At 43.6% G+C, this 15,976-nt stretch overlaps 1 protein-coding gene across 1 annotated transcript in view; it reads left to right on the top strand.

Annotated features, from left to right (window-relative positions):
- Positions 1-1,081: 1,081 nt before the first annotated feature.
- The window catches only part of LOC129710031 (acid-sensing ion channel 2-like), a 78,301-nt gene continuing 63,406 nt past the window's right edge, over positions 1,082-15,976 (top strand). Inside the window, exons 1-2 of the mRNA XM_055656717.1 lie at positions 1,082-4,475; positions 8,223-8,369. Of these exons, the coding sequence (XP_055512692.1) occupies positions 3,915-4,475; positions 8,223-8,369 (708 nt within the window). The 5' untranslated portion in view covers positions 1,082-3,914. The remainder of the gene's footprint in view (positions 4,476-8,222; positions 8,370-15,976) is intronic.

Raw genomic sequence — 15,976 nt, 5'->3', positions numbered from 1 at the left:
ATCCCAGGGATGATTGGGTTCATGTATGATGGGCATTTGACACCTCTGGGCCTGTACTCACTGGAGTTTAGAAGGATGAGGGAGGATCTCATTGAAACCTACCGAATAAAGAAAGGCCTAGATGGAGTGGACAGGGAAGAGATGGTTTCAGTAAGGGGACAGTGTAGAACCAGAAGGCACAGCCTCAGAATAATAGGATATACCTTCACAATGGAGATGAGGAATTTCTTAAGCCAGAGGGTGGTGAACCTATAGAATTCATTGTCACAGGCGGCTGTGGTGGCTAAGTCATTGGGAATTTTTAAAGCGGCGATTTAGCTGTTCTTGATTAGTGAGACCTCAAAGGATACAGGGAGGAAGCAGGAGATTTTGGTTGAGAGGGAATAATAGATCAGCCATAATTGAATGGCGGAGTAGACTCATTGGGCCGAGCCTTATCTTTGTCTCACGATCTTATGATCAATATAAACATGCTGTTTTCTTCCCAGTGTGATGCTCCTCTTGTGGATCTTGTGGATAAAATTCTCATCTCAACCTATCATGAAATAAATGCATTCTTTAAATTCTCTGGTATCTGATTCTCTGCTCTATTTGGCCAGCAAGAAAGATTGCTGTTAAGGATCAACCAGGTTATGCATGCAATGCTGCCACTTTAGCATACATGCGAATTACTTTTTGAGAGGGTTTTGTTCAGAATTCGGAGCCAATTGTTGAATGAAATGCAGAATGCATTAAGACAGAATGATTTTCTGCATCCTTTAGAAGCCCCCATCCATTTAGTCATAGCGATATATAGTGGAATTATTAAAGTTTATCTGATAAACTAGCAGGAACAGAACTTTATATGTACAATAGGTTTTGTGCTTGGTGCCAGCCTCACACTGATAATGCAGTAGTGCGACGACCTTAAGGGCCTGTCCCACTTGTGCGTCATTTGCGCATAATTTATGTGACATCATTTACGCGTCACGACATGGTGCGCATTATGCGTGCATGGTGCACATTGCGCACGCATGGTGCATGGTGATGTAGGCAGCGATGTGCGGTCACGCGCAGCCTCCCAGGATTTTGGGATGTACAAAATCTTTGCACGCCATCTACGTGTCATGCAAATGACGCCCAAGTGGAACAGGCCCAAAGTAATAAAGTTTTCGAGCTTGCAAACAATGGGGGAGTACAGAAAGAGACTGGGAATAACCATTTGTACTTTGAACATGCATGTGAAGCTTTGGAGCGTAGGAAGGAACTGTAGATGCTGTTTTAAAACGGATAGACACAAAAAGCTGCAGTAACTCGCCGGGCCAGGCAGCATCCCTGGAGAAAAGGAATAGGTGATGTTTCGGGTCGTGACAGGGGAAAGGGAAACAAGAGACATAGACATTGCTTGTATTTCCTACCTGTGACGTTGACATTTAATCAAATCTAAACTTAATCTTACATAATGTAAAAAACATTTACATAATGTCTGCCAAAATGTTAATGTTATGCATTGGAAGTTCTGTCATGCCTTGAAAATATGTATCTGAGAAAATAGACAGCCTGTCATTTTCTACTGTTTTCACAGAGGCTTACAGAAAATACTTTTTGATTGATTCAAGGATGCTCCCATTTTATCGATATGGATTTTAAGGAAACACCAATTTATACATTTATTCTTGAGGATAGTGACTACCTTTACCAAGCATTTATAAAAACAGAAAATACTGAACATACTCAGCAGGCCAATGTTCTTTCATTATAACTGTAGAAAGTTTTAAGATGCGGAGAAGAATAGTGAAGAGAGGGGAAATATGGACAATTGCTCAGTCTGAATAAAAATCAGAGGTTGCTTTAGAGATACAGCATGGAATAGTGCCCTTTGGCCCACCAAGGCCACGCCAACCTTCAATCACCCATTCATGCAGATATATGTTATCCCACTTTTGCATTAACCTATAAACTTGCATGTCTTTGGGATATGGGAGGAATCTGGAGCACCTGGAGAAGCCCACATAGTTGCAGGGAGAACTTGCAAACTCCACACAAACAGCACCCGAGGTCACGGTCAAACCTGTGTCTCTGGTGCTGTGAGGCAGCAGCTTTACCAGCTGCACCATTGTGCCACCCTGTGTTCAGTTTCCCAGCATCTGCAGTTTCTTCCTTTATTTCCTTCTTGTGAACAATGACATGGGTGGTCCCCACGACAATAAGAATGTAGACTCAGGGGTCCAAAGTGGGGTCCCAACCTGAAACATTGCCTATCCGTGCCCTCCAGAGATGCTGCCTGACCCGCTGTGTTACTCCAGCACTTTGTGTGTTTTTGATGTAAAAACATATTAACTGGTATATGATAATTTCACCTGAATACTGCCTAACAAAGATGTTTGAAGCATTAAAGCTTAAAAAACTCAAAGTAACCACATCTGAAATCATATCCCTTTAGAAATGCAGATAAGTCTAATCTTTTAAAGGCATCCAAATTGATTAGCCGAGCTTTGACTAACAGGTCTAAATTGTTGCTTTTATTGGCTCATCATGAGAAATAATCCATGATCAATCTATTTGGATAGAATTCAGCGACATGCTTTAATTGTACTCATCACATTCACTGGTGCTTTCCCTTAAATTCTATGCAGCACAGCACTGATACATGCACTCGACTGACCAGATTCACTTACAGTAATGGGTTAAGAATGGCAAAATCTATGCTACAGTTGTGTCTGAGGAGGTTAATGCAACATTTTGAGCAGCCAGCTTAAACCTGGATCAGGGTTAATGCAAGTGAGGCATACATGGTTGCTTTATTTTAGAAGGCTTGGTTAGTTGTTATACGTGATGAGTGTAAGCACTAAAACCAATATAAACGTCTCTGCACACACGATAATACAGGCTTCCCCTCCTGTGCTCTGCTGTTCGGCAAGCTCCCAGTCAGACACCACTGGAAGCTGCTGTTGTAATTCCCTCAACTGGATGATGTATTTAGCCCGAAACTCCACACAGACGAACACCAGATGCAACAGATCAATGAGTGCTTGCTAATGTCATTCGCTCTCGGCGTCAAGTACTGACTGTTTCTTTGGTTTATTTTATGTTTTTGATGAATTTATTTCCTTTCAACATTCTGTAAAGTTAATCGGCATGCAAATTGCATATACTACCTTTTTTTTAAACAATTTGCATCAGAGCTGCTTTTTGCTTGAAGGCTCTGGAAAGCTTGGGATAGCAATATAACTAATGTGCTCATTGTGAGTCTGTGGAGCCTTCTGCTGTTGCCGCTGCCGCTGCTGCTGCTGCTGTTTCACTTGCAGATTGTCTCTCCTCACTCCCTCCTTATCTGTTTGCTCTCTCTCTCCCTCGCTCTCTTTCTCTCTCAGTCAGCAATCCATTCTCACTGTCCGAGGATCCTGGAATCACATTGAGAGCGTCAGGAAAGTGCCCAGAGGTGGTTGGAGTCCAGCAATAAACACCACAATAAGAAAAAAAAAGAAAAGCCAAGCAATCAATTTAAGGATTTGTTCTCTTATAAATCATCTCTACAAGGCTGACATCCCTGTGGACATTGAGCAGAGCATTTTCTCAAGCTACCGGACTGCAGACTGCTTCGTGGTTTTAAGTATTTCATCAGGAACATTGTCAGCTGGAGAATCTTTGATACGATTGGTGGGATCCTTCATCCCTCCCACACTATCTTTCCATCCCCGCTGCTTCCAAACAGACGAAGGCTTTTTGATGGTGCTGTGGAAGTCAAAGGCAAGAGTTTTGCTTCTATCTGTTGTGAAAGATTTTCATGTTCTGCTCCCCACACAAAGGGCCAGCTAGACCAGCCAAAATCAGGGTTAAAAAGGAGGAAAAAAACAACTGCTTTATGAAACTGACGCTCTAAGTGCACTGAGCAGCTGGAAGAGAGGTGAACTCACACACATACAAATAAATAGATGGAGGAGAAAGAGAACAGCACAGGCAGTGAGGGGAGTCTGCAGCCGTCCACAATCCATGTCTTTGCCAACACGTCATCCCTTCACGGAATCAGACACATATTTGTCTATGGGCCCATGACCATGCGTCGCTTCATGTGGACTGTGGTGTTTATGGGATCCCTGGGCCTACTCGTGGTCGAATGCGCGGAACGCGTGGCCTTTTACTTCTCGTACCCGCACGTCGCCAAGCTGGAAGAGGTGGCCGCCAACAACCTGGTCTTTCCTGCCGTGACTGTCTGCAACTTGAACGAGTTTCGCTTTTCGAAGCTGACGGCCAATGATCTCTACCACGCTGGCGAGCTCCTGGGTCTGCTCAACGTCCACCTGGAGATCCAGAGCCCCCAGCTGGCTGATCCCCTTGTGCTGAAAGTTCTCAAGAAGAAAGCTGATTTCAAGCATTACAAGCCAAGGGTATTCAATATGCATGAGTTTTATGACCGCGTTGGGCATAGTCTCAAGGATATGATGCTGTACTGCAAGTTCCGGGGAGTGCAATGTACTCACAAGGACTTCAAAACTGTGAGTAAAAGTTTTATTTTGACCCATTTCTATCACTCCAGTTTATTCTATTTTCATTGTCCTTTCTGTCCACACTATCATTAAAACATATGTCACATCAGCAAAAATAACAATACAGTATAATATCGGTAAATAACTCTATGGATTAACATAGTGGATTGGAATAGTTTCAAATTTTACAGTATATATTTTAATTGAGGATTATGTCCTATTTAGTGGCAGTAAAATTAAACTTTTGCTTTTGGGATATACCTGCCAATAAAAAGATCAGTGAGATCACTCTGTGGACAATAAGCATAGAATAAAGAGACAATTTTTTTGAGTAGGTATGAAGGAATGTCTCTATTGACAACTCTCTGCAGATGCAGAGTCTATTATAATGCTGCAGGAATGGGATCCAATATGAGTCTCTTGTGTGTCTTTGCTATTTTCAAACCCATGGCCTAAAATTAATTGACCTGTTTGATCTATTCACCACGTGAAAGAAATGTTGTCTAGTTGTGTTTGGAGCTGTGACTGTAATTATTCACATATGTGTTATAATTAAGAATGCCATCCAATCATTCATATTGCCACGCCAATTGTTTTGTTAAGAATGTGATGGTACAATTGTAATCTGCCACTAGACATATAGCAAAGCTTATTGTTAAAAGGTGGCAATTTGACAATACTATGCCATTTTTAATTGTTGTTCTAGGGTGGATATTTCTTGATCACACCAATGGGAAAATAAGTTTGCTCTATTGAGTTTGTGCTGCATTGGTGCAAGTTTAGAAATTATTGTAACTGATTTAATCAGACTAATGGCTAATATTTTCACAAGACACTACTTTGCCTGCTATTCTCATGGAAGTGCTTACAAATTATTTTGGACTGTTTAAAACCTGTGAATTCGTGGAAGAAGAAAAACTTTTACTCGTATGTCAATTCTTATGTACTATATTGGAAATTTTCTGCATCCTCTGTTGTGATATTGGGGCAGGTGAGTCCCTGGTACAGTTGCTCAATAGTCTAGCAAATAAGCTTGCTCATGCATGCTTCTACAGTGTGATCCAAATCCATTTAGCTTCACTTTGTAACAAACAATTGAATATTTGCTGCAAGTCCCAAAGTATTGAGCAAAGTGAACTTTTAGGACTTGTCTGTGGCCATATTAGGCTTTATTTTCTATTGTTCCACATTTTTCTCCTCCTCTTCTAAAAAAGAGCATTGCACTATGAGCATGGGCTGTATGAAACTTCCCTTCCATCACTTGCAAAGTCTTAAAGTCATTAAATGAACTTTCATAACACGCACCAAGATGTTGCATAGCTGCAAATGATAAAAGCTCTTAACTGCTTACCATTGGCCTACAAAGGAAATTCTTGCATAGCTCCAATAATAATGCCTTATATATGATTCAATCTGAAAAACTGTACAACCTATCCTTGACTGCTGTGTGAGCATAGGTTGCAGTAAACTATGTCATTCTGTTGAATTAAATCAGCTTTTTCCTCAATCTTCTCATTATAATTGACTCATTCACCTGCATAAACTCTTTTGGCTGTAAATTCATCATGGTAAAGCTGGTGTGGACATTACATATGAGCTTAAACGTTGTGTAAGTAGTCGTAATTCAGTTTTTCTTACTTGAAATCAGATAGGTTCTAAATTTGGGTAATTATATCAGAGGTGTTTTGAAATCTGAGGACCTACAGTAATGAATCTCCTTGGCAAAACCTTTCATAAATGTAAAAAATAGTGGCCTAAACGGTGACTGATACGATATTGTAAAACTTATTGATTCTCTTGAAAAGGTAAGAGAACCTTTTTTAAAATATCCAGATCATTTTTTTAATGAAAAAAAAAGTAACTGTTGTGATGTAATAAATTTCCCTTATGAGTTGTGAGTGTTCCTCCATAGTGCAATGTCTATTGTGTTTTGATTTTTTTGTTGACTACTAATCATAATGATGTATGAAGGCTCAGATAGTTGTGATTTAGTACAAGTGCTGAGGATCCATCTTCTAGAAATCTTATTGCATAATGTACATATCTGTGGAGACTTTTTTCAGATGTGGTCTTTCTTTTCATCCATGAGCTCTGTGTAACTGTGGCAAGACAAGTATTTAAAGCACATCTGTGACATTCTTGATCCGAGTGGCCTGCAGCATCATTTCAAAAGTCAGAAGTCAATCACACTGGGTCTGCGATCAGATATGGGGCAGCGTAGTTAATAGCTGTAGACAAAATATGTAGGAAGGATGCTGGTTTACACCGAAGATAGACACAAAATGCTGGAGTAACTGCAGTCATTCGGTCTGAAGAAGGGTCCCAACCCAAAACGTCACCTATTCCTTCTATCCAGAGTTTCTGCCTGTCCGGCTGAGTTACTCCAACATTTTGTGTCTATCTAATGGCTGTGGATTTCCATCTCCAACTGATGTTAATGAACCAATTATGTTTTTATGGATTCATGGTCTCCATTGATGCACACTTTTTATTCCAGATTATTTAATTAACCAGTGAAAATATCATGATGGGATTTGAATGTTTGCATATAGATGAGGCCAGGCTTCTGGATCACCAGTCTATTAACATACATACTCTGCTCTGGCTCTCTTGAAAGAGAATATGGAGGGAGTATTAAAAATCAGTGACAAAGGAACATTGGTGCAGACCTTGGTGATCTGACCAATGTTGGCCAAACTCAGCCAAATCCACCCTCAGAAACATATTGGAACCACTGTATCAGTCTCCACTGAGGTCTCGACAAATATGTTCATCAAGCAATAACATTTCTAGAAGATGTTTCCTAGGCACCCCATATGAAATCACAACTAATGAAGTGCATTCATAAAGCACTATGAGGCCAAACAAGGCCATATTGTGGAGATAATGAAAATAACAAAATCTGCAAATAGTAGAAATCTGACTAAAAAACAGAAAATGGCAGAAACACTCAGTAGGTCAGGCATCATCTGTGGAAAGCGAAGCAGAGGTAGTGTGTCAAATCTGAGAGGCTTCACCAGGAATGGAAAGAAGAGAACACGTTAGTTTTTGGTTGCACAGAAGGTGGGGGAGAGATGCGTAGTACTTTGTTCATAATATGAAAGATAAGCAGGAGAGAGAGAGAGAGAGAGGGAGAGAGATGAAAAATGGAACGGAAAGGACAGACGGAACTGGCACATGTGGCAAGTTTGGATAGTGACGGAAAGCAATGATATGATACGATAGAACTTTATTTATCCCAGGAGGGAAATTAAACTGCCAACAGTCATAAAATACACGATACATGAAACATAAAATTAAAGTAACGAGTGGAAAGGATTGGGGATGTGTAAAAATTGGGGGGGGGGAGTTTGGAAACCACAGGGAAAAAGGGTCTCCTGTTGCATTCTATCCTGCATCTTGGTGGAACCAGTCCATTGTTGAAGGTACTGACAACCAGTGTGTCATGGAGGGGGTGAGCAGTATTGTCCAAGATGCTCTGCAGTTTGAGGAGCATTCTCCCCTCCAAGACCATCTCCCATGAATCCAACTCCGGCCCCAGGACGGAGCCTGTCTTCCTGATGCTTCTGTTAATCCTGTTGACGACCAAAAACAGATTACCAAGACTTGGAGATATTGAGCTTGAGTATGGAAGGCTGCAATATGCACAGATAGAAGATGACTTGGACTTGAACCATTAATTTTGTTTCTTTCTCTGAAGAAGCTGCCCGAGCTGGTAAGTGTACTGAGCATTTTCCGTTTCTGTTTTCCAAACAGCCACAAAAATTGTTCAAATCAATCCTTCTGCATCAAACATTTAATTCTGATGCCAGTATCCAAAATCTAACCAAAACAGATCGATTCATTTACGACTGGTTTGAACTGAGCCTAAAGTACAATTTTGCAATCTGGGACGGGCTCTTGGTATTAACTCTTAAGGGAAACGTCTGGCTTTATATAGAGATGGAACACTGTGTAGTTTTCTCCTGGTGTATCCACATTTTATGTCACATTTTCCTGTAGGCTGTAGCTGGTTTGTACTTACAATTTGTTTATTACTGATGAAAGGTTGAGAACACTATCTGCGTTTTGCTGAGAGGCAAAGAACACCATAAAAATAAATTGATGGTCCTAAGCACTGAAAGTGAGAAGAGGTGGATGGAAATGTATCTTCTGGTGTGATTGCAGCTAATACAGGCAGCTGCGGAATAGGTTAGGTAAAAAAGTATCTGAGTAAAGTAGGACTTTAGAGTTGCAATGCTCAGGTGCCATCTTGCATTGTTACAGAAGTCATCAAATTTCATACTTCCAATATCCTTTCAAATCATGCACAGAAATTTATTTTTGTACACTGCTTCATGATCACACCTTCCAGATAATCTGGAACCCAAATCCCCAGACAAAATAAACTCTTTTCTCTGGGGTTTTGGGTTCCAGATTATATGGAAGGTGCGATCATGAAGCAATGCACAAAAATACATTTCTGTGCATGATTTGAAAGGATATTGGAAGCATGAAATTTGATGACTTCTGTAACAATGCAAGATGGCACCTGAGCATTGCAACTCTATTCTGCACTCTGTATCTCTATACTGCACTACTTATTGTACTTGAGTTTGACTTGATTGTATTTTTACATAGTTTGATCTAATCTGATTGAATAGCAAAGCTTTTTCACTGTACCTCAGTACATGTGACAAACCTAAACTGAAACTGTCCACGAAGACAGGTTCATGGATCCCCGGCTATCTCCTCCGGAAGGCAAAAATCAGCTCCTTGGTCTTGCTGACATTGAGCAAAAGATTGTTATTCACTGACTGCATGTGAGCAGCAAGTGAAAAGTAATCATTTGTATCAGTAATGTCTTAAGATTCTCAATTCGATGGCTCGAATGGTCCTCTTCGACCTTCCACAGAACCTCCACCCATCCCACAGAAGGTGCAGCAGGAGGGTGCCAGTCAGTGATCAGTCCTCAGATAATGTCACTCATTCCGTGGATGCTTTGTTACAGCATGAAAACTTTCAATGTTATCATAGTCACACAGCAGGGAAACAGGCCCTTCGGCCCAACTTGCCCATGCCGAACAAAAAGGTCCATCTATGCTAGTCGCACCTGCTCGCGTTTGGCCCATGTTCCTCTAAACATTTCCTATCCATGAACCTGTCCAAATGTCTTTTAAATGTTGCTGTAGCACCAGCCTCTACCACTGTACCTTCTCTGGCAGCTCGTTCCATATACTCACCGCCCTCTGTGTGGAAAAATTGTTCCTCAGGTTTTTATTAAATCTTTCCTTTTTCACCTTAAATCTTTCCTTTTTCACCTTAAACCTATGTCCTCTGATTGCTGATTCCCCAACTGAGTGCAAGACTCTGTGTCTATCTATCACTAGGACTGAAATGTGATTTTACACATAATGTCTGCTATGTTACATCTGAGTTAACACATTTGGAACAATGTGGGCATGTCAATGTAGGAAGTCGAAGGAAACTCCTTGCTGTTCTTAGTTGCTCCTCTAGTGCAGTCAACACAGGACACGTCAAGAGCCTCAGCAAAGAGCATGTGTGATGGAGGCAAACATCTTAAGGTGCTGGAGCAACTCGGCGGGTCAGGCAGCATCTCTGGAGAAAAGCAACAGGTGACATTTTGGGTCGGAACACTAAGGAAAATGTATTTTTCTATCTCCAGTTCCTTCCCCACCCCACCCCTTACTTTCAGTCTGTAGAAGGATTCTGACCCGAAACGTCATGTGTTCATTTTCTTCAGAGATGCTGTCTCATCTGCTGAGCTGCTCCAGTACTTTGTGTCCATCCTAGTTACTTTATGGATGGATTGTGAGTGCCTGCCTTGACTGCGAGGAATATAGGGTCAGAGGCCTTTGTGATGATATCTTTAATTATGCAAAGAATGGCCGCTCTCTCCAATATAGCAACTGAATGAATGCATGCAGATCCACACCAGGGATTGCACATTGTGAACCCCACCTTTGATATAATGAAAAATATCCTGGGTTGCTGAACACCTGAATGTTTTGCAGCAAAGTGCTCAGTTGCCCAAACCTTGCAGAGAGTTACAGGGACCATCAGAGGATGATGGTGACAAAGAACATTGAAGCAGTCTCTCGGAACAAATGAGTTTCCCGTTCTTCCTACTGATTCTTCTTGCACAACAGGTGTAGCCCTAATATCTAGATGGTCGGGTGGAACAGACTGTACACAAAACATTATCTATCCATGTTCTCCAGCAATGTTACCTGACCTGCTGAGTTACTTCAGCACTTTATGTCCTTTGAAGAACATTTCAATTAACAGGGCTTGAATCTGAGCATCCATTGTCTGCATCATCGATATACAATCAGTTGGTCCAGGTAGTAAAGTACATCAAACAATTTCAGAGGCATAGAGTGTTGTGCATAATGGTACAGTGTTGAGTTTCAATTTACATTCATTTTGGAATAGTTATTCGATTCTGTTTTCCTCTCTGCACCAGTTATGATTTTTGACAAGCAAGTGGCTTTACAAGTTGTCTGGCATTGAAGACAGCATTGTGACTGTAAATAACTTGGGACGGCCAAGGACATGTAGTGATGTTTGTGGGATCACTTGATGTTAGTGGAAGGAATGGAGACAAAAGGAATTTCCATCTTGACGTATATTCTGGGCACTACTGAAGCCTAATTGAATCACACAGTGACCAGTGTATGTCCTCTATAGAATTAAGTCATGATACTTGCTGTGGCTGCATGGATGTCAGCTGTACACACAGGAAAATATCAGAGGGGATTGTCTTTGCTGAACTACTATCTACCTCCTTGGTTACCCTCGCACTATCCTCGATCGGACTTTGCTGGCTTTACCTTGCACTAAACGTTATTCCTTTATCATGTATACTCTAAACGGATCGATTGTAATCATGTATTGTCTTTCTGCTGACTGGTTAGCACGCAACAAAAGCTTTTCACTGTACCTCGCTACACGTGATAATAAACTAAACTGAACGGAAACTTTGACAGTACATTTCATTGGTTGATTTTCATTGTTGCAGGAGCAACTAGGACGTGATTACATTTGTAATAGAGTAAAAGATGGCAGCATCCTATTTGTCTGATTCCTATTTAGTCCAGGACTGCTCACATATTGTTTGTAGCTACAAAAAGCTGGAGTAACTCAGCGGGTAAGTCTGCATCTATGGAGAGAAGGAACGATCGCCGAGCAAGTGCAGGCTCGGTGATCGTTTCGCTGAACACATCCGCTTAGTCCGTCTTAACCTATCTGATCTCCCTGTGGCTCAGCACTTCAACTTGCCCTCCCATTCCCAATCTGACCTTTCTGTCCTGGGCCTCCTCCATTGTCAGAGTGAGGCCCAGCGCAGATTAGAGGAACAGCACTTCATATTTCGCTTGGGTAGGTTACACCCAGCGGTATGAACATTGACTTCTATAACTTTAGATAGCCCTTGGTTTTTCTCTCCTTCCCCTTCCTAGTTTTCCCACTAGTCTTATTGTCTCCGCCTACATTCTATCTTTGTCCCACCCCCTCTCCTGACATCAGTCTGAAGAAGGGTATCGACCCGAAACGTCGCCCATTCCTTCTCTCCATAAATGCTGCCTCACCCACTGAGTTACTCCAGCTTTTTGTAGCTACCTTCGATTTTACCAGCATCTGCAGTTCTTTCTTACCCATATTGTTTTTATTGTCTGGTCTACAGTATATGCTGGTTCCAGGGGGTAGATGATAATATCTCTGCTTGAAGTGTTGTTATTCCATTGAGTTCTCCATTGAGCTATTATCTTGGAATACTTTCCATCTTCTCATGGATTAGTTTGACAAAGTGAGCAATTGAAACTTCCTGTCCAGGGGATTTCAGGTCTATTGCTCATTCTCTGCCACCCTATAATAATAATAATAATAAATTTTAGTTGCGGGCGCCTTTCAGAGTCTCAAGGACACCTTACAGAAATTAACAAGAGTAAAAAAACATATAATCGGAGTAAAATAAATAATAAAGACATCACCAATACACAAATTAAAGACAGAATTCGATCCAAAGACAAAAAAATTAAAAAACACAATGTGAAGAGAGAGCAGCGGCAGCTAAACCGCGCCAGCGTCCACTCTCCCTTCCGACAGCCATCTTGGACACAAACTAAAATAATCACTTACACACAAAAATCATCCCCCCACAATGGTTACCACTGTGGGGGAAGGCACAATGTCCAGTCCCCATCCCCAGTTCTCCCAAAGTCAGGCCTATTGAGGCCTCCGCTATTGCCTCTACGGAGGCCCGATGTTCCTGGCCGTTCTGGCCGGGTGCTGTTGCCCCGGCGTCGGGAGAGTCCTCTCAGCGGCTGGGCCACCTGGAACGGCCGCTTCCTTACCGGAGACCGCGGCTTCCGAAGCCGACAAGGCCGCGCCGGTTTGGAGCTCCCAGGCTCCCGATGTTGAAGTCGGCGCCGCCCGCTCCGCTCCGCAGACCCGCAGCCCGGAGGTGTTGAACTCGGCGGTCACAGCTCACCAGAGCTCCAGCGCGTCGATCCAGCGCGGCGACCCAGGCAAGGCATCGCCCGCTCCGCTCCACGATAGCGCTCCAGCACTGTGCCGCCACCGAAGCCGAGGTGCTGGGTGGTCCCCGCCAGGAAACGGCGCTCTATGCCCGCTGGTAGGCCACGAGGACGGGTCGACGGGGCAGCCCGGAGAAAAAGCTGCCTCACCGACCAGGTAGGGACCTAGAAATATTGTTACTTCCTACCCCCTACATTAAAAAGTCTATCTCTCTCACAAACAAAGCACAGGACTCACGAAAACTACAAAAAAAAAGTGAATTAAAAGGACGGCTGCTGGTTAGCAGCCGTTCCCCAAGATGGCTCCTCCTCCTCGATAAACCCTATAAACCCAGCGTCTCAAGTAGACCATTCAAACACTACATGAACAGCTCAGTGGAATGATATTCATGATCAGGAGAAGCCAAATGAGGGCCATTATTGTAACAGCTCCAGTAATGCAATGAATGGTAATATATAACTGCACATACAACGTGCAGTATCTGAAAAAGAGTCCCAACCCGAAACGTAACCTATCGATGTTCTCCAGAGATGTTGCTTGACCCGCTGAGTTACTCCAACACTTTGTGTCCTTTTGCATATACAATGTCTTGGGAAGGTGACTATCTTTTTATATATCCTGGAGTGAAGTGAATCCAGTTTCAAGGTTGTTTCAAGTCACTTTGGAAATCCGTCTTGTTCTGTCTGCACCTTGTTTCCCCAATCACTCATCCCTGTAGCTATCCGGTCAAGCCCGCAATCACTGGTTTCCTGATAGTTCCCCATCCCAACTTCCTGATGGAAGCTACACTCTTTGTTACGACTCCCGAATGCAGGTACTTCAGAGCCGTATAACATAATTCAAAAACCAGGCTCAAGTTCAAAAATAGTTTTAATTATTCAATGGAACACAAAACCCAAACCTGATTCAAACAACCAAGTCAGGGATAGGGATGGACTAACAAACAATTAAACAGTGCTCCAGCCAGCCACGTAATGGGCCGTCGAAGCAGAGACTCTAAAACCTGCCTAAAGAAATATAACCCTGAAACAAAAAACACGAAAACACTAAGGTCAACCCTTATCCATCCCAATTCAATATTTGTTAACAAGTAATGGTTAAGTACACAAAGTTCTATGCCATATGGCCAGGCCTTCCTCAGCTCACACCAGCAGGCTGCTCACAAGTCAGGGTCTATGAAGAAGAGAGAGAATCCTGGGAAACTCTGGTATTTAAGCTTCAGATGAGTCACCCGTCACCTGACGCAGCTTGGCCAATTGGCTTTGATAAGTTGTACAATTGTTTACCGGGAATGTGTAGCATGGTAAATAAGGCACACAAATTAGGACATTGATAAGGAAGCCTGTTTCTCAGTCGAAAGTTACTGAATGCTGGTTCACAATAGTTAACTCTGGAATGTCGGTAGCTATTGTGATCAAAAACACAACAGCAATAGCTGGGTAGACCACCTGCACCCCCTACCAAAGATCTTATAGCAGAGCAAGATGGGTTACTCTCACGCAAACGTGTAGTACGCTCATGGGCGGATTCATGGGTGATTATAGGACTAATTTTAGCAACCAGTCCCCGCCATCTTGTTCCGCCATCTTGCTCCGCCATCTTGCTTCCGGCCAAAGATCGGATCTTTGTTTCCACATTGGGGAGAGGGAGGGCGCTGCCCCGGGGGGGGGGGGGGGAGTGTGCGGCCTGGGGAGGGGGGCAGGGAGTGTGGGGCCCGGGGAGAGGGGGAGGGAGTGTGGGGCCCGGGGAGGGGGAGGGAGTGTGTGGGCCTGGGGGAGGGGGGGAGAGGGAGGGAGAGTGGGGCCCCCCCACCGCTTCGGGGAGGGGGAGGGAGTGTGGGGCCCCCGGGGAGGGGAGGGAGGGAGTGTGGGGCCCGGGGAGGGGGAGGGAGTGTGGGGCCCGGGGAGGGGGAGGGGAGAGGAGGTGTGCAGGGGGAGAGGGAGAGGGGAGTGTGGGGCCCGGGGAGAGGGGGGGGAGGTGCGGCCCGGGGCAGCGGGGAGAGGGGTGCGCGGCCCCCGGGCCCGGGGAGAGGGAGTGTGGGGGCCGGGGGAGGTGGGGGGGGTGAGGGGCCCGGGGAGTGGGGGTGAGGGGGAGTGGGGGGCCCCGGGGCGGGAGAGGGGGGGGGGGAGACATTGTAGGGGGGGGGGTGCCGCCCGGGGGGGGGGGGGGGGGGGGGGGGGGGGGGGATAAAGCCTAGCGTGTGTGAAGTTGCGGGGGGATTTACAATGTTTCTTATTTAATGTCCCTTGTCCAGTCTGAAATAAAGTTCATCATTGGATCAGAAGAAATATAATTGAGTGTGTTATATGATTATATACATTTATATCACATTCATGTATGTGTGTTTATAAACATTTTATTCTTTAACAAGAATTAACAGAATTATGAATCTAACCCTATATCACGCACAAAAACATCCCCCGCAATGTCAATTACCCTGCGAGCCGGGTCGGTTCCGGTTACAAAATCAACTCAAACACTGCTTGTGAGCCATTTAAAAAAGAAATGATTTAAAAAACATTAAAAAAGACAATTACCAGAGTCAAATTTTATTCTTGACAAGAAGTATGAACTGACAGAATTATGAATCTAACCCTATAATCACATACACAAACTGTTGCCCCGCAACATTGATTACACTGTGAGTCGGGTCGGGTCAGGTAGGCTCCGGTTACTAAAATGGGCGGGGAAAAATGTCCAGGATCCCCTCCATAGCGTACTACACGTCAGCCCATTGTATTTCGCAGGAGTGGCCCATCTTGCTCTGCTCTAAGATCTTTTCCCCCTACCACTAGTAGCGTAGAAACATTGCAGTAAATGGGGCTTATGATTGGCTCGGAGAGGGGGCAGTGTCATGGTCTGCATGAAGATGAGATAGAATAATGTCAAGATGCCCTTGTATTGTGTTTGAGACAAAGATTTATAAAGACCAATTGATACATGAAACGGAAGGCACCAAAGTTCAGTCCTCC

Source organism: Leucoraja erinacea, chromosome 27 (genome assembly GCF_028641065.1).
Source record: "Leucoraja erinacea ecotype New England chromosome 27, Leri_hhj_1, whole genome shotgun sequence".
Classification (NCBI taxonomy): domain Eukaryota; kingdom Metazoa; phylum Chordata; class Chondrichthyes; order Rajiformes; family Rajidae; genus Leucoraja; species Leucoraja erinaceus.
Note: the sequence above shows the minus strand (reverse complement) of the source record. Positions and strands in the feature narration are given on the sequence as shown.